The 26356-nt window shown below is 34.4% G+C and overlaps 1 protein-coding gene and 1 long non-coding RNA gene across 3 annotated transcripts in view; one reads left to right on the top strand and one right to left on the bottom strand.

Moving 5' to 3' along the window:
- SDHAF3 (succinate dehydrogenase complex assembly factor 3) overlaps positions 1-24131 on the top strand; it is a 77692-nt gene extending 53561 nt beyond the window's left edge. The window contains exon 2 of the mRNA XM_017668179.3: positions 19030-24131. Coding sequence (XP_017523668.3) covers positions 19030-19233 — 204 coding nt within the window. The 3' untranslated portion in view covers positions 19234-24131. The remainder of the gene's footprint in view (positions 1-19029) is intronic.
- The window catches only part of LOC118972647 (uncharacterized), a 219378-nt gene that overhangs the window by 15542 nt on the left and 177480 nt on the right, over positions 1-26356 (bottom strand). Inside the window, exon 4 of one of the 2 annotated variants that reach the window (XR_012132286.1) lies at positions 24279-24340. This is a non-coding gene — a long non-coding RNA (uncharacterized lncRNA). Of the gene's footprint in view, positions 1-24135; positions 24341-26356 lie in introns of those variants that run through there. The other variant, XR_005061710.2, reaches the window with a different exon arrangement.

Here is a 26356-nt window from a genome sequence, read left to right as displayed (position 1 = left end):
ACACATTTGGTAGTTCTATAAAGACATCTTAATTAGAATGCTTGATAATAGTTTTTGTTATTTTTCAACATTCTGTGTTAATGGATCATGGCATTAAAAGATTTAATTCCATATCTATAACATAATGAAGTATTGTAAAACTTATCAAAGCCAAATATCACAAAATAATAAAGTTGCTATATAAAGCATATAATGTACATACAATCCATTTACCTCCATAGTTTTTGAAATGATGAGGAAAATGTATTTTTAAGATTACTTTTATGAATATATTTTTACATGCTGAAGAGTTGCCTTTAAGTTAAATAAGTTATGTAATAATAATAATACTTAGATTGTAAGTGTCTAATGACATACTTGCTTTGTAAGTATCGAATGTCAAGGACATAAAGAATTCATAGTAAACAAGTATAAAGCACATCTGTGAGCCAGATTTTCTACTTCCTTGCTACTTACTTCCCCAGTCAAGAACCTTCCATGTTCTTGTTTTCAGTCTGTTTTTGCCCTGTTGTAAGTGGCAACTACCACCATTTTTGCTTGTCCCTGGAGTCACCAGTGAGTCCTGAATCTGCTTTACAGCACTGGGCAGAGGAACCTGGGGAGTGTGATTCCAGAGAGGCTCAGCTTCATGGCCATCTGAGAAATAATACTCTCAGTGGTGACACTAGTACAACTTGCCATTCTTGTTTGTACTCTGAATCAGTGTGACATATAAGTGTTTGGGGGCTAAGAAATAGCATAGGTGATTATTTGATGATATCTTTTGATATCATGATGAATAAGAAATAAGATAATCATATTTTATATCATCTATTAATGGATAATCTATCATCAATGACTTGAAAATCAAAACCTGATCAAAAAGAGCCAAGAAATCAAATTTATCACTGCCAATGTAGATTGCTTTTTTCTGTAATATAAAATATTCTATAGTAATGACTGGGGGCAGCTGTGCTTCAAATCCCCAAGATACTTTTGAGTTACTGTAATTCAGGTAACTTTCAGGTTTCTTACAGAGGGGTCTGTTTTTGTTGTTTTTGTTCCTCAAGGAAGTATGGCATTTTTAAGCAGTTCTCTAGGGGAAGCTTGATTAATGCTCCAAACTTCAGTTTGTTGGTTCAATGATGCTAAACAAAATCTTACAGTAATTGAATAACTTTAGAAGGAAGGTAGTTTTTTCATTCTAGATTTAGCAGTTCTTTTCTTTGGGGGTTTACATTGAAGGAGTTCAAATCGTTTAATTTGGTAAAACCCTAAAAAATTACTGTCATTTTAGCTTTCCAGGAAATTGTGGGCATGGCAGCACTATGTCTGTCTGTCTTGTAAGGGGAATTACTAATATGATTTATGTAGCTCAAAAGAAAGGCTTCTTAAACATTTGGTTTTCACTGCTAAAGGGGGCCTATAATAAATGCTTTTCTTAATATGAATATCCTTTTGTGGAGCAATTATCTTTTTATTTACAGAGTTTAACAGTTTGGATGTTCATATGTTAGGATTTTTTACAGAATCAAAGATATTTGTGTGTTTTAGCTATTTAGTGGCAATTTTGTTTTAAAGAACAAAGAAGGGCAAATAGTATATATGTATTGTAATTAAACAAAATAATGAGAATTTGAGTTTTCTTTTGTTAATCTTTATGGCCAAGTTAATTACAATAGGCAAATTGGTCTCTGTTGGTAGGACAAATGAAAAACCAGCTATAACTTTGTCCATTCCAAAATTTCTCCTCTAAGCTGCTTTCCTCCTTTCTTTCCCTACCATTTATATTACTTAAATTATGTTAATTATTTAAATAATATTTATTATAAAAGATCAAAGCAGTACAGAGGTGAGATGTTCAGAACAAAATGTTCAGAACAGATGTTCAGAAAAAATTTACGTAATATTCTACAATTTGCTTTTTTCACTTGGGGAGCTTTTTATGTCAGTATGTTTTGACTTAATTCTTTTTAACTGTTGTGTACTATGCTCTAGTATATTTGTACCATAGTTAATTTGACCAGTTATTATCTCTCCCTACATACATGTATTTAAGATATGAATCAGTCCAGTAGCTTTTCTGCCCTAACATTTCTGCTATTTGTGCTTACATTCTCAACTCTCTGAAATCTGGATTTATTTTCTTGATTCTTGGATTGCTTTGACTCTTATCACCATCCATATTCAAATTCTATTTTCTTCTTGCTAGCTCTCTTCCTTATTGGCATCTTAAGAAATTGTGGCCCCAGATTTGTTCATAAGAAAGTTTCAATTATTGTATGCTAGTTGTATAAGGAACCTTATTCCAGTTTGATGCTAGTCCACAGGACAGGTAGCACAAATCCAGTCATTCACATTATAAATACAAGTGGTAATTTAATGGTAAACAAAGTGAATGTAATAAGGTTTCACAAACATATGCTAAAGTATTGACTTGAAATCCTTTTCTTTTGGGAAGGGTATTGTGAAATCTGTTTAAAGATGATTTCGATGTGTTTTACTTAGATTTAAAAAATGTATATGGCTTAAAAAAATAGTGTTAAGCTGTTTAAAAAATATTTTGAGAAAGAAGAAAAGCTTCTGTGAAATAAAGGCTTTTTTCATTAAATAACCTAGTGTGTTCTCTAATGAACTTAAAAGAGGAAGGAGAAATTTAAAGAAATGTTTAATTAGCAGCAGGCGAGAATGAGGATCAAATAAGATTAATTAACAGCAGGAACTAAAAGGGACAAAAGTTTGTTACCCATGTAATTATTATGAGCTCATTAGAAATAAAGATCTCAGGATTAAAAAAAGATACCTCAAAGCTAACTAGTTTGCTTCTTTGAACCCTGATAATTAGCAAGAAAAAAATTTGAAGGATTATTAGAAGTTGAGATGGCAAAAAGCAAATAATATTTGAATCTGAATAAAATGGTTAGCTTTTTTTTTTTGGCTGATTCACAAAAAATAACTTAAATTTAGCGTTGAAGACAATATCCCACACTCATTGAAACAAAAAGAGGCTGAGAGCTAGGATTTTCAGTTTGAGAAGTTAAAGCAATATGAAAGGACTCTGGAGTTACAGGCTTGTGGTTAGATTACACTGAAGGTAGCTTTTACTGCCTGGCAACTGTAGATAAGTTAAATTGTAAACCCATAGTTGAAATTTAGAAGTAATTAAAATAGCTTTAATTGAGTGACATTTATACATAGTTAATTCTGTGGCATTTATACATAGTTGATTCTGTTTACTTAAGTTAGCTTCCAATTTTGTTACATCTTATATGCATGTATGTGTGTATACACATACATATGTGTGTGAATATATATGTACATATGTACTTTTTTAGTTAATGGAAAAAATTTCAAACATACAAATATAGAGAGAATATAATGAACCACCACACACACATCACAGAGCTTCAGCATTTATCTACTATGGCCAATTTTGTTTCATCTGTACCCCCACCTACTTCTCCCTTCACCCCCAGATTATTTCAAAGCAAATCGCAAGCATATAATTTTATCCACAAATATTTCAACATTTATCTCTAAAGGAGACTCTTTAAAACCATGACCACAATATCATTATTATACCTCCAAAATTAGCATTAATTCTTAATGTTATCAAACACCCTATTTTTAAAATTTCCTGATTGTCTTTTTAACAGCATTTTTGTTTGAAGAAGCCAAATAAATTGACACACTGTAACTGATTGTCTAATCGCTTCTATTAAAAATTTTTTTAAGATTGAGTCACAGAAGAGTTAAAAATATAGCACAGCTTCCCTACATGTTAACATCTTATTTAATTATAGTAGAATTATCAGAACTAAGAAATTAACATTGTCTAATATTATCAACTACTTAATATATTCAGCTTCCCCAGTTTTAACTAATGTTCTTTTTCTGTGCTATGACCTAATCCAGTATTCCAGATTGCATGTGGTTGTCATGTTGCCTTATTTCCTCAAATCTGTAATAGTTCCTTAGTTTTATCTTTCATGGCATGAAGACTTTTTGAGGTTTGTCTGATCAATCAATGTAATATACCATATTCATGTATATGAGCATTCATATACATGAATGCTATGAACAAATTAGCACAGGTAGGTGGCTTTAAACAACAGAAATTTATTCCTTCACAGTTCTGGAGTCCAGATGTCCTAATCAAGCTGTTGAAGGCTCTAGGGGAGAATTTGTGGCTTGCTTCTTATAGCTTTTGGTGGATGCCAGCATTCCTTGACTTAAGGCCACAACACACCATCTCTATTCACATTACCTCCTCTTCTGGTGTGTCTAATTTATCTCTACCTTTCTCCTATATGAGCATTTGTGATGGTATGTAGAACTCACCAGGATAATCTCTTCATCTCTAGATTTTTTATTTAAATACATCTGCAAACCCTTAACCATGTAGGTTGACACTCACAGTTTACAACCTGACCTTTTAGGGGGATACCATTTAGCCCACTATGATCATGTATTCATGAGTTTAGTTCTGGGCTTTCTGTTCTCTTCCATAGGCCTGTGTTTGTTTTTAGGCCAATGCCATACTGTTTTTATTACTGGAGCTTTGCAATATAGTTTGAAATGAAGAGTGTTTTTTTCTGCTTTGTTCTTTACATTGTTTTGGTTATTTGGGGTGTTTTGTGGTTCCATACAAATTTTGGTATTATTATATTTCTGTGAAAAATGCCATTGAATTTTGATAGGGATTACATTGCATAAGTAGATTGCTTTGAATAGTATGGGAATTTTAGCAGCATTAATTATACTCCATGAGCAGAGAGTATCTTCCATTTATTTGCTTTTATCTTCTTCAGTGTCTTTCATCAATGTCTTACAGTTTTCAGAGTACAGGTCTTTCACCTTGGTTAAATTTATTCCTAAATATTCTTTTTGATGCAATTATAAATGCAATTATCTTAATTTCTCTTTCTGATAATTCCTTATTAGTGATAGAAATGCAACTCATTTTTGTATATAGATTTTATTCTGCAACTGTACTGAATTCATTTCCTAGTACCAACAGTTTTTATTAGAATATTTAGAGTTTTTATATATTATATCTTTAGGGTTTTCTATATATAGTATCATGTCACCTACAAGTAGAGACCATTTTTCTTTCTTTCCAATTTGGGAATTTCTTTTATTTCTTTTTCTTGCCTGATTACTCTGGCTAGAATTTCCCATAGATGTTGAGTAAAAGTGGTGAGAGTGGGAATTCTTCTCTTGTTCCTCTTAGAGGAAAAGCTTTTAGCTATTCACCATTGAGTATGGTTGTTAACTGGGCTTATCATATGTGGCCTTTATAGTGTTGAGGTATGTTTCCTCTATACACTATTTGTTGAGAGTTTTCATCATGAATGAGTATTGATCTTGCTTTTTTTGCATCTACTGAGATGATCATATGATTTTTATCCTTCACTTTGTTAATATGGTATATTACATTGATTGATATGTGGATATTGTACCATCTTTGCATCCCTGGAATAAATCCCACTTAATCATGGTATATTATCTTTTTAATGTATTTTTAAATTAGGCATGCTAATACTTTGTTGAAGATTTTTACAGCTTAGAGTTTAGAATTGTGCTTTCCTTTTCTGTTTTTTTGGAAAAATTTGAAGAAGACTGGCATTCATTCTTTAAATGTTTGTTTGAACTTACCAGTGAAACCATTTGATCCTGAAATTCTGTATGTAGGGAGTTGATGATTGATTACGTCTCCTTACTAGTAATTAGTCTCCTCAACTTTTCTATTTCTTCATGATTTAGTCTCTATAGGTTATATGTTTCTAGAAATTTATCCATTTATTCTAGATTGTCCAATTTGTTCCTAGTGGTCTCTTGTGGTCTTTGATTTCTGTGTTTTAGTTATAATGTCTTTATTCCTAATTTTATTTCTGTTTTTTCTTGATGATTCTAGGTAAAGGTTTGTCTCTTTGTCTTTTATCTTTAAAAATACCAACTCTTAGTTTCATCCAACTTTTCTCTTCCCTTTTCAGTGTCTATTTCATTTACTTTCATACCAATCTTTGTTATCTCCTTCCTTCTCCCAACTTTGGGCTTAATCTTTTTTCTTTTTTCCAGTTCCTTCTCATGTAACATTAGGTTTTTATTTGAGATGTAGTCATTTATCACTGTGACCTTCCCTCTTACAATTGTATCCCATAAGTTTTAGTGTGTTGTATTTCCATTTTCACTTGTCTCAAGATACTTTTTTATTTCTTCTTTGACCCATTGGTTCAGTTGCATGTTGTTTAATCACCACATACTTATCAGTGTTCCAGTTTTCTTCTTAGAATTTATTTCTGGTTTTATACCATTGTGGTTGGAAAAGATGTTTGATGTGACTTAAGTCTTCTTAAATTTATTAAGACTTGTTTAACATCTATTCTATCCTGAAGATTGTTCCATGTGTGCTTAAAAATGTATTCTGCTTTTGGATGGAATGTAAACATCTGATAAATTACACATTACATGTGATGGTCTAAGGACCAGTTTCCTTACTGATTTCTGTCTGGCTGATCTATCCATTGATGAAAGTGGGATATTGAAGTCCCCTGTTATTATTATATTCCTTACTGTCAATTTTTTCCCTCAGGTCTGTTAATATGTGCTTTATGTATTTAGGTCCTCCTATGTTGACTGCATAAATATTTACAAATGTCATATCCTCTTCTTGAATTGAGCTCTTTATAAAATAACTTTCTTTGTCTCATATTAGTCTTTGTCTTAAAATCTTTTTTATCTGATGTAAATATAGCTACTTCAGCTTTCTTTTGGTTTCCATTGCATGGAATATCTTTGTCCATCCCTTCACTTTCAGTTTGTGTCCTTAAAGCTGAAATGAGTCTCTTGTAGGAATATGTTGTTACTGTTTTTAAATCCATTCAGTGTGTGTCTTTTGATTGGACTTTTACATTTAAAGTAATTATTGATAGGTATGGTCTTACTATTACCAATTTGTCAATTGTTTTCTGGATGTTTTGTAATTCTTCTGTTGCTTTTTTCCTTTGTGACTTGATGATTTTCTGTAGTATGCTTAGATTCCTATCTTTTCTGAATCTGTTTTGAGTCTTTGCTTTGTGGTTACCATGTCTTTGTGGTTACCATGTGGTTATTCCAGTCTATTGTAAGCTGAATAACAAATTAATATCAAATACATACTAGAGCTCTAGATTTCTCCTCCCCTGTCCTGTTTTATATTTTGATTTCACAATTTGTACCTTTTACTTTTTGCACCCATAAACATGTTTTTACTATTTTTGTGTTTTAGCCTTCATGCTAGATTTATAAGTGATTGACTCATCACTATTAGAACATTAGTGTATTCTGAATTTAACTACATATTTACCTTTATCAGTGAGAATTGTACTTTTATATGCTTTCCTAGTAGTGTCCTTTTCTTTTTTGGGCTGAAAAAGTCCCTTTAACATTTCTTGTATGGCTTGTCTAGTAGCAATGAACTCCTTCAATTTTTGTGTCTCAGGAAACCTTTTTATCACTCCTTCAATTCTGAAGGATAGTTTTGCTGGGCAGAGTAGTTTTGGTTGGAGTTTGTTTTTTTTTCTTTTCAGCACTTTTGATAGGTCATGCTACTCAGTTCTTGCCTACAAAGTTGCTGTTGAAAAATCTGGTGATAATCATATGGGGTTCCCTTGTATATAACAAGTTGGTTTTCTCTTGCAGCTTTTAAGATACTCTCCTTATCTTTAACTCTTGACATACTTGACATTATAATATATCTTCATCTCTTTGGATTCATTTTATTTGGAACTTTTAGGGACTCCCGGATCTGAATGTCTATTTCCTTCTCCACATTGGGGAAGTTTTCAGCCATTATTTCTTCAAATAAGCCTTCTTTCTCTTTCTCTCTTCTCTGGGACCCCTGTAGTACAAACATTGATCTACTTGATGTTTTCCTGTAAATCCCTTAAGTTATCTTAACTCTTTTTTCATTCTTTTTTCTTTTTGCTCCTCTGGATAAATTTCACTGCTGTCTTGAGTTTGATGATCCTTTCTTCTACTTCATCTAGTGTTCTGTTGAATCCTTTTCTTGAATTTCCAGTTCAGTTACTGTATTCTTCAGCTCTGTGATTTTTCTTTGGTACTTTCTTATATTTTCTCTTTGTTTTAATTCTCACTTTGATCATACATTGTTCTCCTGACCTCAGTGAGTATTTTAATGACCATTATCTTAAATTTTTTATCAGGTAAATCACTTGTCTCCATTTCATTAAAGGTTTTTTTCTGGATTTTTGTCTTATGCCTTGTAGCATATTACTCTGCTTGCCTTTCCTTGGCTCCCTTTGTTTATTTTAATGCATTAGATTAAACAGTAACCTCCCCCATTCTTGAAGGGGTGACCTCATTTAGGAGACAAACCTTATTCAGCCTTGCCAAGTCTTGGTTGTCTCTTAAACCTGTGTGATTTTCTAAACAGCTGGCTTTGTCTTAGTGGCTTCTAGTAGTTGAGGGTATGCCTAGACATGTCACTGTTTCCAAGGGAAGGAATATACTCAGCACCTAGATATGGATTGATTGGAGCCAACCATTAGGCATCAGCTTTTGAATTATGCAAATATACCTCTTCAAGGGGATGACTGAGAGATGGCATTATTGTCTGCTCCCTCTGCACCAAGCCCTGGGGTGATAGACTGTTAAGAAATGTTTCCTTTTTTACTTCCATTAACCCATGAACACAAGCCCTACTGGCCACTGGAGTCCAGTTATCAAGGGATGTGTCTTTTTGGCAGCAGCTGCAAAATCCAGGGCACTAGACCTGTGCACAAGTTCCTTTCACAAAGACATGGCAATGTGTGGTAGGGCAATGTGAGAGTGACAGTGTGGCCCCATCCAGCTTCCTCAGTCTTTAGAGAGCATTGCAGTTGGCCCCTAGATATGTGTTAAATTAGAACCCTGCCCCTCAGACCACAGCTTTTAAGTTCTACAAGTAGGACTCTTATACGGAAGACTTGATGTTTTAGTCTTCTGTCTCTGTGCATGGCCCTGTGGGGGATAGCCATCATGAATCTTTTTAAGTCCATTAAGAACTTTTACCTCATTCACTATATTCTTGTGAGTCTCATGGTTGCAAGCCCTTTTGGTTTTCAGAGCTGGATGTTTTGGCACCTCATCTCAGGTGGAGGTCTTCAAAGTTGGGGCTTGAACTAGGGAGTTCAAACCATTTTCTTCTCAGGGAGAAGCTGGGAGTTGTGAGATCCTTCCTGGCTGTGTGTCATTGCACTGCATAGGGGTATATGGCAAGATTGTGTCTTAGCTCTTATCTGTTTCATGTGGGTTTGTTTAATATGTTTGAATTGCTCAGGAAATTTCTGTATTTCATTCAGAGTGAATTGTTTCATATATAGTTGTTCATTTGGTGTTTCCGTAGGCAGAGGGGAGTTTAGGAGCCTCCTACATTGCCATCTTAAACTGAACCTTCTCCTCACACATCTTTTTGAAATGTATTTCTGGTTTCTTCAAGAAATGTAAGAGTTTAAGGTTATCATTAGATTGTTACCTTAGTTATTATAAATTAGGTCCAAATAAGATTATGCATATTTAGATTTATAAGTGTAAAATTATGAAAATTTTCAAAACCAGGAAAGAGGAAAAAATGATGTAAAAACACATTTGACAGTATTTCCTTTATTTTTTATTGAAGTATAGTTGTCATACAATATATTAGCTTCAGATGTACAATATAGTGATTCAACATTTATATACATTACTAAATGCTTACCATGATGTTGAGTAACCATTTGTCACTGTACAAAGTTATTACAATATTATTGACTATATTCCCTATGCTGTACTTTTCATCCCTGTGACTTTTATAGCCAGAAATTCATACCTCTTAATCTCCTTCAACTTTTTTTTTACCATTCCCCACCCTTTCCCCTCTGGCAACCATTATTTTGTCTCTATATTTATGAGGGTTTTTTAGATTCCACATATGAACGAAATCATACAGAATTTATCTTTCTCTGAGCGACTAAGCATAATGTCTTCTAGGTCCCTCCATGTTGTGTCAGATGGCAAGATTTTATTCTTTTTTATGACTTGAGTAGTAGTCCATTGCATATGATTATCACATTCATTTATTAAGGAGCACTTATGTTGCTTCCATATGTTGGCTATTATATGCACTCTTATGTTCATTGCTGCATTGTTTATATCTTTTCAAATTGGTGTTTTTCTTCTTGTAAATACCCAGAAATGGAGTTGAATTGTATTATATTTCTATTTTTAATTTTTTTTAGGAACTTCCTGTTTTCCATAGTGGCTGCACCAGTTTACATTCCCAGCAGTGCATGATAGTTCCTTTTCTCCACATCTTTGTTTGCCAATACTTGTTATTTCTTGTCTTTTTAATACTAGCCAATCTGACAGGTGTGAGGTGATAGCTCATTGTGATTGTTATTTTCACTTCTTGATGACTAGTGATGTTGAGAATCTTCTCATGTTCCTATTGACCATTTGTATATCTTCTTGGAAAAAAATGTCTGTTCAGGTTGTCTGCCCATTTTAAAACTATATAGCTTTTTCTGGTGTTTGGTTGTATGAGTTCTTTACATAATTTGCAAATATCTTATCTCAGTCAAGTTTGCCTATTATTTTGTTGATGGTTTCTTATGCTGTGCAAAACTTTTTAGTTTAATATAGTCCCATTAGTGTATTTTTCCTTAGCCCTGGCCTGAGGAGACTCACCCAGAGTTTTACGGTTTAAGGTCTTAAATATAGGTCTTTTGTCCATTTTGAGTTTATTTTTGTATGTGGTATAAGAAAGTGGTCCAGTTTCATTCTTTCACATGTAGGTGTTCCATTTTTTCCACCATCATTTATTGAAAAGACTGTCTTTTCCCCAGTATATATATTCTTGCCTCTTTTGTGGAAGATTGATTGTTTAAATGTGTGTTTCTTTCTGGACTCTCTATTCTGTTGCATTGATCTATGTCTATTTTTTGTGATAGTACTATACTGTTTTGATTACTGTAGTTTTGTAATAGTTTGAAACCAGGAAGTGTGATGCCTTCAGCTTTATTCTTTCTCAAGATTACTTTGGATATTCAGGGTCTTTTGTGGTTCCATACAAATTTTAGGATTATTCTGAAAAATGCTGTTGGTTTTTGATTGGGATTGCATTGAATCCATTGATTGCATTGTACAGTATGGACATTTTAACAATATTAATTCTTCCAATCCAAGAGAGTGGAATATCTTTCCATTTACTTTTCATTTTCAGTTTTTTTCACTAGTGTCTTATTGTTTCCAGAATACAGGTCCTACAACTCCTTTGTTAAATTTATTTCTAGATATTTTATCCTTTTTGATGCAATTTTAAATGGGTTTTAATTTTTTTCTGCTAGTTTGTTATTAGTATATAGAAATTAATAATTTTTATATATTTGTATCCTGTAATTTTACTGAATTCATTTATTCAAGTTGTGTTTTGGTGGGGTCTTTAGGGTTTTCTATCTGTACTATTATGTCATCTGCAAAAGTGACTGTTTTACTTCTTCCTTACCAATTTGGATGCTTTTTCTTTTTCTTGTCTGATTGCTGTGGCTACGACTTCCAGTACCATGTTGAATAAGAGTGCTGAGAGTAGAGTGGACATCCTTTGTCTTGTTCCTGATCTTAGAGGAAAAGCTTTGAGCTCTTCACCACTGAGTGTGATGCTAGCTGCAAGTTTGTTCATATATGGTATTTATTATGTTGAGGTACATTCCCTCTATACCCGTATGTTGAGAGTTTTTGTCATGAATGGATGTTGAATTTTGTTGAATGGTTTTTGTACATCTATTGAGATGATATTTTTATTCATTTTTTAATGTGGTGTTTCACATTATTTTATTTGTGAATATTGCTCCATCCTTGTATCCTGGAATAAATCCCACTTTACCATGGTGTATGATCCTTTTTTTTAGGAGAGCAAGGTACAGGCTTTTATTTAGAGATAAAGTGAAAGGACAGAGCTCCCAGCTCATGCCAGGAGGGGACAGGAGAGTCCTGTATGATCCTTTTAATGTTTGCTAATATTTTTGTATCTGCATTCATCTGGGGTATTGTCTTGTAATTTTCTTTTTTTTTTGTGGTGTCTTTGGCCTTGTAGAATGAATTTGGAAATGTTCCTTCATCTTCAGTCTTTGGACTAGTTTGAGATGGGTATTTATCCTACTTTAAATCTTCGGTAGAATTCATCTGTGAAACCATCTGGTCCTGGAGTTTTGTTTGTTGGTAGGTTTTTGATTACTGATTCAATTTCATTACTAGTATTTGGTGTGTTCATTAGTTTCATTTCTTCCTGATTCAGTCTTGGAAGATTATATTTCTAGAAATTTATCCAATTTGGTGGCATATCATTTTTCATAGTAGTCTCTTATAATCCTTTGTATTTTGTGGAGTCAGTTGTAATTTCTCTTTCATTTCTGATTTATTTATTTGGGCGCTCTTTTCTCCTTGATGAGTCTGGCTAATTTTCATCTATTTTGTTTAGTCTTTTAGACAACCAGCTCTACTTCATTGATCTTTTCTATTGTGTTTGTAGTCTCTATTTCATTTACTTATGCTCTTTATTATTTCCCTCCTTCAGCTACCTTTGGATTTTATTCTTCTTTCTTTAGTCCCTTTAGGTGTGTTATTAGGTTGTTTGAGAATTTTCTTCTTGAGATAGACCTGTATTGCTGTAAAATTTCCCTCTTAGAACTGATTTTGCTATCCAAAAATCTTGAAAAATTGTTTTTTAATTTTAATTTATTTCAAGGTATGTTTTGATTTGTGCTTTGATTTCTTTATTAACCCATTAGTTGTTTAGCTTCCCCATGTTTTTTTTTTCAAGTTTTTTTTCTTGTTATTCATTTTAGTTTCATACTGTGTTTGGAAAAGGTAACTAATATGATTTCTTAATCTAGACTTGTTTTGTGGTCTAACATGCTGTATCCTGGAGAATGTTCCATGAACATATGAAAATATGTATTTTTCTGTTTCTGGTTGTAGTGTTCTATATGTAACTGTTAAGACCATCTGTTCTGATGTGCTTTTCAAAGCCACTGTTCCTTATTGGTTTTCTGTCTGGATGATCTACCCATTCAAGTAAGTGTGGTGTAAAGTCCCTTCTATTATTGTACTACTTGCCAATTTCTCCCTTTAAGTCTATAAATGTTTCCTTTATATATTTAGATGCTCCTTTGTTGGGTGCATAGATCTTTGCAGTCATTGCATCTTGTTGGATTGATCTCTTTATGTAATGCCCTTCATCTCATTATAGTTTTTGTTTTAAAGTCTGTTTTGTTGATATAATTATTGCTATACAAGCCTTTCTTTTTTGTTTCCATTTGCATGGAGTATTTTTTCCATCCCTTCACTTTCAATCTGTGTGTCTTTAGATCTGAAGTGAGTCTCTGTAGACCGCGTAGAATATAGATGGATCTTGGCTTTTTATCTGTTCAGTCACCCTATGTCTTTTGAGTGGAACATGTAGTCCATTTACATTTAAAAGTAATTATTGATAGGTATGTACTTGCCATTTTGTTATCTATTTTTGTAGTTCTCTGTTCCTTTCTTGCCTTGTGATTTTATGTTCTTTAATGTTGTGCTTGGATTCCTTTCTCTTTTTGCTTTGTGTATCTATTATAAAGATTTTTAGTTTGTGGTTCCATGAGGTTCATGTATAAGACCTTATATATTGCAGTCTGTTTTAAGTTGATAGTCACTTAAGTCTGAGCACATTCTGAAAGCACTCCAAGTTTATTCCATTTTAAAATCTTGTGATCTCTTTATTCTAGAGATAACTGATTGTACTACTTTTAACCTTCCTACTAGCATTATAAGTTATTGATCTACTGCCTTATTATATGCTGCTTTTACCAGTGAAATTTTTCCTTTCACACTTTTCTTCTAGTTATAGTCTTTTCCTCTTAAAGAAGTCCCTTTAACATTTCTTGTGAAATGGCTTTGTGGTGGTGAACAAAGTTTTTATCTAGGAAACCATCTGTACTTCAGTTCTGGGTGGTAACATTGCTGGGTGGAGTAATTTTTTTGTAGGTTTTTCCTTTTCAGCACTTTAAATATACCACACTATTCTCTTCTAGCCTGCAAAATTTCTGCTGAAATAAAATAAGCTGGTAGTTTCTGTAGCCCTTATGGATGTTCCCATGTATGGAAATAGTTGCTTTAGACTTCTACCTTTTAAGGTTTCCTCTTAACAAAAATGTCAAATATTAAAGAGAATGTGTCTTGGTATGGACCTCTTTGGGGGCTCTCTATGTTACCTGGATATTTGTTTCCTTCCCCAGATTTGGGAAATTTTCAGGTATTATTACTATAAAAAAGGTTGCCGCCCCCCCCCCCCCCCTTCCTTGTCTGGAATCCTGGTAGTACAAATGTTAGTATGCTTGATGTTGTTGAAGAGGTCCCTTAACCTAAGTTTTGAATTTTTTCCTTTTGGTGTTCTGGTTGATAATATTCACTACCCTGTCTTCCAAATTGCTGATCCATTCTGCATCCTGATGTGGATTCCTTCTAGTGTATTATTCATTTCAGTTAATGTGTCCTTCAGCTCTTATTGGTTTGTTAATATTTTCTCTCTCTTTGCTGGACTTCTGAGTTCATTCACTCTTCTCTCAGGTTTGATGAACATCCTTTATCAGGTAAATTGCTTATCTCCATTTTATTTGCTTCTTTTTTCTGAAGTTTGATCTTGTTCTTTCATTTGGAACATAACCCTCTGTCTCCTCATTTTGTCTAACTCTCTGTGTTTTTATGTATTATGTAGGTCAACTGTGTCTCCTGGTCTTGAAGATAGATAGTGGCCTTATGTAGAATGCGTCATGTGGGGCCCAGAAGCACAACCCCTTCTGGTTGATGGAACCAGGCACTGAAGGGGTTTCTCCTGTGTGGGCCCCGTGTGCCTTCCTACTCTGATGGCTGTGACTGCTGGTGGTGGGTGGGGCTGGGCTAGCTGCAACTGCTGTTGGTGCGCTGGTAGGCAGGGATGGCCCTCCCTTTCTGGGGCAGGTGCTGGTCCCTGTAGAGGCTGCCCATCAAGTGTGGTGATGCAGGCTGCAGGGGAGTACAGGGCAGATGAGCATTATTGACAAGGTAGAGGGAGAGAGTCAGAACTGGTGCCTGTCAGCTTCAGACTGGTTAGGTTGAAGGAGGGTAAGAAAAATGGTGTCTTGTCAGTACTTCATTCCTTGAGAAATTATCTACAGATTACTCACTCAGAGACCTAGCACAGGGGCAGCAAAGTTGTGAGCAGTCCCTTTAAAAGGGTATAGTCTCAGTTTCTGTAGCCCTTGGGCCTTTCCTGAGAGGAATTAGTCAATGCTGTTTTTCAAAGGCATATGTTACAGGGGCTCAACTTCCCATTGTAGGTCCCTGGGGCAGATCACTCCTTAGGGATGATCTCTATGATATCCCTCCAACTTGTGGGTCTCTACACAGGGTGTGTGTGTGGGGGAGTATTTGATTCCCTACCATCCCAAATCTTTATGTGACCTTTTCTTTACATCTTTAGCAGTGGAAGGGCTATTCTGCTAGCTTTCAGGTTGTTCTCAGAGTTACGCTACATGTAGTTGCAGCTTCATATATATAGATGAGCTCAGGATCTTCCTATTCCACCATCTTCCTCTTGCTTTAGACTGTTTTATTTAGACCAGTCTTTTAAAAAGCAAAGTATTAAATATACAGCTATAACTTTACCTCTGAGGACAAGGAAGAGGGGAAAGACTGGAGTAATTAGGGGCCTAGACATTGCATGTTGCTTACATGTTTTTGCACATATGTATATATATTTTAAGTAATAATTTTATATTTGTAAAATCTATACAAATGGTTATATTGTTTATAGATATTTGTTTTATCTGTCCTTTTCAAAAATTTGACTAGAATATGCCTAGGGATGGCTTCATTTGTATTTATCTTGCTTGGAATCTGCTAAACTTTTTGAACTTGTGTGTTTCTTCCTCATATTCTTCTGGGGTTCTTTGTTAGATGTTTCAACATTGTCCCACAGATAATTGATCTTAATAGTTTTCTTTCAGATTGGATAATTTCAATGAACTTGAAATTATATTAATAGACTCTTTCTTCTTTTACTCTAGTATGCTGTTAAAATTCCAGATACTGCATTTTAGAGTTCTAGAACTTTTCTGTGTTTTTTAACAGTATCTCAATCTTTGCTGAGATTTGAACATACTCATAATAACTGCTTCCAAATCCATTTTTTTTATCATTTCAGACATCACCTTTTCTCGATTATGAGTCATGTTTTTCAGTTTCTTGTTTCTAGTAATTTTGGATTTTTTCCTGGACACTGTGAATGATATATGGTAGAGACATTATTCCACTATGTTCTTCCAAAGCGTATTGATTTTGTTTTGTTGTATCATTAGTTAACTTGGCAGGACCAAGGTCCAAACTCTGTTCCGTTTGATAAGCAGCAGCTGAAATATTTGGCTTAGCTGGCCAGCTTGTACCTGTTCTAAGCATGCTTATTTAAAGGGCTAGCCAGAGAATTTGGAGTTCCCTTTTTAGCTCTTTTTTTCTGAGATTTCCTCCCACACTGTCCTCTGATTAGTCACCCTTCAGCACCAACTAGGATCTTCCCTCGGACAAAAAAGCCATAAAAGTGGGACTATAACTCAGTGTTCTCTGCGTTCTCCAAAGAGTCAACTCCTTTCTACTTTCTGTCTGACTTTGGTTGCTCTGAAGTGCCTTTGGACAACATATAATCAAACAATAATCCTGAGTTTATAATGTTATCTGCAGGAGGGTTGGTCCGCTAAAAGCTACTCCACCATTAATGAAAGCAGAACTTTCTTGCAAACTTTAATAAAAATATATAGAAGTTGCCATTTTAATCTTTTTTAAGTGTACAGGGGCATTAATTGTGTTCACAGTGTTGTATAGCAATCACCACTATCCATACCCAAAACTTTTTCTTACCAAAACAAAACTCTTTGCCTATTAAGTGATAAATTTTTATTCCCCCAACCTTTGGTAACCTCTGTTCTACATTCTCTCTGGCCTATTTCACTTGGCATAATGCTTTCAAGATTCATTCATGTTGTAGAATGTTTGAGAAGTCATTTCTTTATAAAGGTGAATAATACTCCACTGTATGCACATAACACATTTTTTAAAATCCATTGATGGACATTTGGGTTATTTCCACAGTGGTTCTACTATTTTATATTCCCACCAGCAATGAATGAGAGTTCTAGTTTCTTCAAATTGTTGCCAACTCTTATTTTCCTTTCGTTATCTCTATTATTATTTCAGCCATCCTAATGGGTATGAAGTATATATCTCACTGTGGTTTTAATATGCATTTCCCTGATGACTAATGATGTCTAGATCTTTTTGTTTGCTTGGTGACTGTTCATGTATCTTCTTCGGAGAAATGTCTTCTCAAGTCTTTTGTCCATTTTTTAATTGGGGTGTCTTGTTGAGCTGTAGGAGTAGTTACCCTTATGTAGTTTGTTCACTTCATAGCACAAAAGTATTTAGTTCTTGCATCCATTTTGTGTTAATTTTTGCATCTGGTTAGAGGTAGGGGTCCAACTTTACTCTTTTGTATGTGAAAGTCCAATTTTCTCAGCAGTACCTGTTGAAAAGACTGTTCTCTTTTTCGTTGAATTTACACTCTTGTTGAAAAATCAGTTGGCCATATACATAAGGGTTTATTTCTGGATTCTTGATTCTATTCCATTCATGTGTATGTCTATCCTAAAGCCAGCACTACACTGTTTTGATTACTTAATGTAGCTTTGTAATAAGTGTTTAAATTGGGAATTGTGAATTCTCCAACTTTGTTCTTCTTTTTTCAAGATAGCTTTGGCCCTTCAGGGCTTCTCACATTTCTGTAGGAATTTGCATACCAGTTACTCCATTTCTATAAATAACTTTTCTTAAATCTGCTTTTTGGGTTCTGTTTGTTTTGGAGATTGATACATAGCCTTTAATTCTTTTACTGTTAATGGATTATAAAGAAGTATCTGAAAAAACCTCAGTGTATTTGTCTTTTATTGTTTCTAATTTTTAGCCTTAACAAGCAATGCCACAATGAACATTCTTGTGTATGTACTTATTGACATGCTTGAAAGCTTCTTTAGGACAATAATTCTCAACTTGGGGTAGCTTTGCCTGTCACAGTTGAGAAACCCTTCTCTAGGAAATGTACTTAGTAATGGGACTAATAAAGCTTAGGCTGCACGCCCTTCTGTTGTTGTTACTTTGTGAAATGGATTGCTATAAAATGTGAAGAATACAGGTAAAGATTTGGAATGTCTGGAATTAAAGTTTCTTTGGTGATGCTGGCAACCTAGCAGTTACAAGCAATTTAATTATCTCAAACCAGGTAGAGTATAGCAGCATTATCAGAGTTAACTAATTCATTCCCTTACCCAGTGGGTGCATATACTCCTTTAACTTCATGAACTGAAATACTTTGGTACTTCCTGCCTGATTAAAAGATTCATTTTAGAATGAGAGTCTACTTCAAAAAGTATCACTCATGCAAGACAGTATTAGTTGAAATATGAGGCTGAAGATACTGAGAGAAAAAGCACAGCATGAAAAATGGTTGTCAAAGGTTTGAAAAGTTTCTTTCTCTGTAGTGTGATTTAGTTTAATTGAAGATGGAATGAATTTTGAGACATTTTTAAGCCTATAAAACCCACGGCTCCCCCTTTGTAAATGTCATATTACAAAAGCTGTGGTCACAGACCTTGTGCATGCTTGTATACATACAGTTTTACTTAGGATTTTTGGCTAGTTTATGGATGGTCCTGAAGCCCAATAATGGACCAGTTAAGTGGTTTCCAGGTTAAGGATTTTGCTAAAAGTCTATTAAAAATTTATATGTATTTGAAATTATCACGGAATAGTAAAGACACAGCTATATTGTTTGTCTCTTCTTTGTGAAATGCAGAAGATTCAGTGATGGGGAAAAACAAATTGGAATTAGAATTCTTCAAGTCCTTCCTTCAACATTAAATGAGTGAATACGTATTTTAGATCTGTAACCGTCATTTTTCTTTTTACTAGGTGTATGCTGCAGTGCTATGGCAACAAGCTAAGGAAAATAGACAAAATTCAACTGAAAAAGCATGTTTTGGAGCTGCCCTGCCAGAAGAAAAACTTAATGACTTTCGTGATGAACAAATCGGACAGTTGCAGGAGCTGATGCAAGAAGCCACTAAACCCAATAGACAATTTAGTATTACTGAGTCCAGGAAACCAAAATTTTAGTCTCTACAATGAAGCTTAACAAAGCATTTTAAGTTCAGAACCTCTTAACTATCATTGGTGTTTAAAATTTATTTCTTTAGCTTTTAGGCTTCGAGAGTGTCCAGTGTTAATGGAATATTCTTCTATTTGAAGATATTATGAATCTGTCTGCACTACATAGATCAGGAATACTAGTGGCTAAAAGTGGCTAAAAGTGTATCAAAGTAACACTCTTGCTGGATGACATCTGATTTTTGGACTAAAGAAAGAATGGCTCTAAAATGGACAAGCTTGTGGAATTTTGCTGAAGTTTTAAAAATATATGTTATTTTTAACACTTTCATTCAAACTCATGGCTTAGCTTCATCAGAAGAGTATGTCATGATACATAGGGAAATGCAAACAAGGTTATTATTTAAATATATCATCATCCTGAAAGTTTCATTATTTCTATTTTAAATGTTCCTTCTCTTTGAGTCATTATTTACAATGAAAGGTTAAAAAGAAGCTTTACGATTCAGCATTTTATGATCTATATTACAAATGATAGTATAATACATTTCTATAGTTACAGATGACCCCTTCAATTAAATAATTTATAGTTACCTTGAAAATCTCATTTATGTAAGAAAAGTTTATCAGTCTTTAAGTTGATGTATAAACCAAAAACAATGAAAAAAATGAAATGGTAATGCCATTAACAGCCTAAAATGATTTGTATCTTTAGTTATGTAGGTTTACTCTGAGATGATTATGAAGTGGTTCTCAGATGCAACTGGATTTATGTCAGCTCTTTAAAAAGTGATTCATATTTATTGTATTTTGCTGACTTAGGCATGCTCTTTGTATATGGCTGTTTGGCCCTTCAGTCCTTTTTTCCATCCCTCCTTTGAGTTAGTCAATCAATAATTAGTCTCTAGATTATCACAGGCTCCAGGAATACAATAATGAATAAGATAAAACTCTTGCCCTCAAGAAGTTGGAAGTCTAGCAGTGCATTCAGGGGCCCTGTTTCATCATGAACAAGTACAGTACTATTTTTGTCATCATCTTGACTAATAGAAACCTAGCACTGGTGGGGACACTGCTTCTTGTGGGTCTTGTGAAGTGGGAATTTTGGATCTTTTTACAAGTCCATGTAATTTAGAACCCCTTCCTATTGTCCCTTTCAACCCATCACTATGCCACCATCACTTAATTCTTTCATTTGGTTATATGTCTCTTTTTGTTCTTTGGCAGCTGGCTAACACCTCTCCATCTCAAATTTCACCATCCTTTTTGGTGGGCCTTAGTGCTAAACCATGTGGTTGGGTGACTTAGCCTGATGGTTCATTATTCACTTTCACTTACTCAACCAAGTGGAATCTGACACAATTTGGGGAAATATATGGGCAATGTGTATTAAAATTTATAAATTATTGTACTTTTGAACCCATTACTTCTATGTCTCGGATTCTACCCCAAGGAAAAAATTGAGAAATGTGGACAAAGTTTTTCATATAAACGTGTCATTAGAATTGGTCTTTAAGAGAGTGAAAATTTGAGAACAGTGAATTCTGCAGATGTGGAAATGGTTAAATGAGTTGTGATATCATGTATAATTAATTTAAATTTAGGTTTACAAAGAGTTTTTAATGACATAGGAAATTTCTTGACCTTGGTAAGTGAAAATAGGATGCTAGAAAATACATAACATTTTCACAAAGATGTTAGATTTTCTTTTCAGTATGTGGCAGACTATGTTAATCAGAGAAATTCTGCTGAAAATTAAACTTTTAGGTAAACATAAAAGCATTTTGAAAAGTATTCAGGAGTTGGCAATACCCTTAGGGATTAAGTAGTTACCAAGGGCATTATCTAAGCGAAACTGCTGAAGCCTCAATTGTCCTGAGGGTGAATTTCAGCTTTGGTGTGTGGGGCCTTCGGAGCACTGTGAGCAGAAGACAAAGCATAGAGCCTACCTGAGGTGGAGAAAACCAGCCCTGAATGATGTACCTTCAGGGTAAGAGTGAGCCAGAAACAAACCTGCTCCAGTATTTGTCCAAAATTGTAGGCCACCCCAAATTTGAGTTATCTGGGTGCTAAAAGAAGCAAAACTTAAGCTTTGGGTATAAATGAGCCAGAACCTGCACCTGGCAGATGTGAAGAACTCTTGGAGGATGCCAAATCTTCTATTGTGGCATCGAACAATTTTCCTAGGAAGTGAATGCCTCAAGTTTAAGCAAACACCACAGGTAACACTAACACCATGATTGAAAGGCAGCAAAGACCACCAGAAAACACCTTTGGAATTAGCGCATATGTATTATAAAACTTCTATTTAAATGTTTGAAAAAATATATACAAAATAAACCTTATAAGAACTGACCTAGCATGTTTGAAAAAGAACCAAATGGAAGTTCTAGAAATGGAAAGCAGAATAGCTAAAAAATGGAAAATATATAAACCAATAGGCAGGTTTTACCAAAAGATTAAATGGGTCTGAAAACCAAATTAATGACTGCAAAATAGGACATAAGAAATTATCCAGAATGTAGCATAGAAAAATAACTTGAATAAATGAAATGGAGGTTAAAACAAAAGGGTCTAATGTATAGCTAATGAGAGTTTCAAATAGATAATGGGGCAGAGGCAATATTTGAAGTGATGAGAATGTTTCAAATCAATGAAAAAATGCCAGTCTACAGATTTATTCCAAGCAGGATAAATATGAAATCCTTACTTAGATATACCATAGTGAAACAGTAAAATGCTAGAGTCAAACACAAAAGTAGCCAAAAGTCACAGGTAACCTTCAAATCAACATCAGCTAGAATTTTCTTTAGCTGACTGCTCAACAGCAATAATGAAGCCAGAAACCAGCTGAATGACCATTATAACTTCCAACTTAAAATTCTATATTCAGCAATATTTATCAAGAGTGATTGTGGAAAAGACAGTTTTAGACAACAAAACATGAGCAAGGTTGCCACCTGCAGGTTCTTATTAGAGGCAATTCTCAAGGATGCGCTTTATATAGTAGGAAGTATGAAAGGGAATAAGGGACTGAGATGACTGTAGATGTGGCTTAAACGTTCATTTTATGAGACAATGATGTTTCATGGGGATAAGAAATGAGACATTTAAAATATACAAAAATAACTATACAAATTGGTAGGGTAGTGATTGGAATAAAGAATAGAGACTGATTGATTAATTCAAGCATAAATGTGAATTCTAGCGTATTACTCATTTCTATATAAAAAGCACTAAAATGGCCTTATTTATACATAAATAAATGGAGCTTTTAACTTCCAAGCTAATAGAGGGGACAAATGAAACAGGGGGGAAAAAAATCACTGTTCTAAAATAAGAGTAAAGAGAAAAAGAAACATAGAAGGCAAAGAATAAATAGAAAAAAGTTGAGATGATACATAAAACCCAAATATGTCAGTAATTACATTAGACAAAATGGGCTAACTTAGCCAGTGGAAGTCAGATTGTTAAACTGATTGCAAAATGAAAACAATTATATGCTGTTTTAAGATACATACAGCACATGTAAAATTAAAGCGTAAAATACAGAAAGTTTGAAGGTAAACTGAAGGTAAAAGTTATACAAAAAAAGTATGCTGATGTAGATATATTAATATCCGAAAATTGTTAAAGCAGAAACATTGCTAAAGATAAAGTAACTTCATATAATGAAATGTTCAACTCACTAGGAGGACCATTTAAAATTGATAATTACCTGGGAAGTAAGTCATTAAGCAGTTCCATACTTTAGCAGGTTAACACAGTTCCAAATAACCCATGAATCAATCAAGAGATCTTAATGGATCCTAAAATATAAGTGGAACTGAAGATTAGTGAAATGCTTAAAGTTTTGGGTTGTAGCTGAAGAAGTAGTTGGAGGAAATGGATAGCCTTAAATGTGTCTAGCAGAAAGAAAGGCTGAATATCAGTGAGAAAAACTTATCTTAATAAGAAAACCAGCTCAAAATAATCTGAAAGGGAATGGAAGGAAATAAAGGTTAGAGCAGAAAGCAATAAAAAAAAATTGTGAAGTTTATTCTTTGAAAAGACTCTGAAGACAGAAACCAGCCTCTGGCAAAGTTAAGGAAAGGAGGCAGGCACATACAACATTAGGAGTGAAAACAGCAGACGTAACTTTCTGTTGTGGCATTAAACGGATATGATACTATGAAATTAAAGACAATGTTTATTTAATGTGTAGAAGAAATGGACATATTTTCAGAAACACATAGCTTACTAAAAGCTAGACAAAAGAATGTTTCTGTAGCCATTAAATTAATTAAAACAATATTCCTTAAAAGGAAATTTCAGACCCCAAAAGTGTTCTTTGGTGAATACTGCCACATATTTAGGAAATAATTCCAAACTTAAGCAAGCCCTTCCAGAGAAAACAAAATAAGGGATACTCTGTAACTCATTTTATTAAGACTGGCAAATACCTGATACCAAATGTGATATGAGAAAAAAAATTTCAGGCCCATTTCACTTAGGAACATAGATGCAAAATCCTAAACTAAATATTAGTAAGACAAATCCAGTAAAGATGATTCATCATGGCCTGCTCAGGTTTATGTCAGGAACCCAAAGTTGTTTTTACATTAGGAAGTCAATTACAGGCATACATTGTTTTTATTGTGCTTCCCAGGGCCTACATTTTTTACAGATTGAAGGTTTGTGGCAACTCTGCCTTAAGCAAGTCTATTGGTGTCATTTTTCTAAGATAATTTTCTCACTTTGTGCCTGTTTGTCACATTTTGGTAATTCTCAGTGTTTCAAACTGTTTCATTATTATTTGTGTTATAATGATCAGTGATCTTTGATGCTACTATTGTAATTGTTTTGGGACACCACGAACCATGCTCATACAAGACGGCAAACTTAATAAATACTGTGTGTGTTCTGACTATTCCACCAAAACCAGACATTCCCCTGTCTCTCTCCCTCCCCTTGGGCCTTCTTATTCCCTGAGACACAACAATATTGAAATCAGGCCAGTTAATAACTCAATGACCTCTCCGTGTTGAAGTGAAAGGAAGGGTCACGTCTCTTACTTCAAATCAAGTCGAAAGCTGAGATGGGCTGAAAGCCAGGCCTCTTGTGCCAAACAGCAAAGCTGTGAATGCAAAGAAAAAGTTATTGAAACTTTTGAAGAAAGTTTGAAAGAAGGAAACTTTTCCTTCTTGCAGAAGAAAATTTGGAGCTAGCAGAGGTTGGTTCATGAGGTTTAAGGAAAGATGTCATCTCCATAACATAAAAGTGCAAAATGAAGCAGCAAGTACTGATGCAGAAGCTGCAGCAAGTTAACCAGGAGATCTAGCTGAGATCATTGTGATGGTGGCTACACTAAGCTTCAGATTTTCAGTGTAGATCAAACAGCCTTCCATTGGAAGAAGATGCCACTGGGACTTTCCTAGCTAGAAAGAAGATGAATGCCAGGCTGACTCTCTTGTTAGGGGCTAATGCAGCTGGTGACTTTTTTAAGTTGAAGCCAGTGCTCATTTACCATTCCAAAACTCCCCGAGCCCTTAAGAATTACACTAAATCTACTGTGCCTGTACTCTGTGTCGGGAGCAACAAAGCCTGGATAACAGCATATTTGTTTACATCATGCTTTACTGAATATTATAAGCCCACTATTGAGACCTACTCCTCAGAAAAAAAGCACTGATTTTTTTTAGTAGCAAAATACTACTGCTCTTTGACATTGCACCTGGTCACCCAAGAATTCTAGTGAAGATGTACAATCAGGTGAATGTTTTCATGCCTGCTAACACAACATCTGTTCTGCAGCCCATGGATCAAGGAGTCATTTCTACTTTCATGTCTTATTAATTAAGAAACATTTCATAAGGCTGTAGTTACCAGAGATAGTGTTCCTCTGATGGATCTGGGCAAAGTAAATCAAAAAACTTCTGGAAAGATTACACCATTCTAGAGGCCTCTAAACCATTAGTAATTCATGGGAAGAGGTCAAAATATCAACATTACCAGGAGTTTGGAAGAAGTTAATTCCTGCCCTCATGGAGGACTTTGAGGACTTCAAGACTTCAGTGAAGGAAGTAACTGCAGATGTGGGAATAGCAAGAGAACTAGGATTAAAACTGAGGCCTTAAGTTGTGACTGAATTGCTGCAATCTCATGATAAAACTTTAATCGATAAGGAGTTACTTCTTATGGATGAGCAGAGAAAGTGGTTCTTGAGATGGAATCTACTCCCGGTGAAGAGCTGTGAAGATTGTTGAGCATTACACAAGAGTATTACGTAAACTTGGTTGGTAAAGCAGCAGCAGGGTGGCAGGGTTCAAAAGGCTTGACTCCAATTTTGAAAAAGTTCTATGGGTAAAATGCTCTCAGCATCTTTTGCTACAGAGAATTATCAAGAAAGGAAGAGTCAATTGAAACAGGAATTGCCTTGTCCTATTTCATGAAATGGCCACCACCACCCCAACCTTCAGCACCTGCTACCCAGTCAGCCAGCAGCCCTCACCACTGAGGCGAGACCCAGCACCAGCAAAAGGGTGACTGGCTGAAAGCTCAGGTGATGGTCAGCATTTTTTAGCAATAAAGTAATCTTCAATTAAGGCATGTACATTTATTTTAGACACAATGGTACTACACACTTAATAGACTGCACTATAGTGTAAATATAACTTTCATATGCACTAGGAAACCAAAAAATTAATTTAACTTCATTGTATGGTCTGGAACTGAACACACAGTTATCTCTGAGGTATGCCTATATTATGATCCACCACATATAAAAAAAATAAGGCAGATTTAATCACAATCTTCTCATTAGTTGTAGAGAAAGCATTTGCTAAGCATTCAATATCCACTCATGATAATGCTCTTAACAAACTGTGTAAAGGGCACTTCATCAATTTAATTAAAGGGTTTCTACCAGACGTCTGCAACAAACATAATAAAGAATCCTTGAAAGCTTTCTTTTTGAGACTGGGAAAAGTACAAGGATGTCTGTCATCACTGCTTTTCAAATCAAAACTCTTTAGTCTTGGATATTGCATATGTAGAAAATCTAAAAGAATCTAGAGTATTAGGATGAATAAGAATTTAGCAAGCTTGTTAGATGCAAAAATTGCTATTATAAAATAATTTGTTATATAAATTG

Source organism: Manis javanica, chromosome 6 (assembly GCF_040802235.1).
Source record: "Manis javanica isolate MJ-LG chromosome 6, MJ_LKY, whole genome shotgun sequence".
Taxonomy (NCBI): Eukaryota; Metazoa; Chordata; class Mammalia; order Pholidota; family Manidae; genus Manis; species Manis javanica.
The sequence above is the reverse complement of the archived record's forward strand: the minus strand, read 5'-3'. Positions and strand labels throughout refer to the sequence as shown.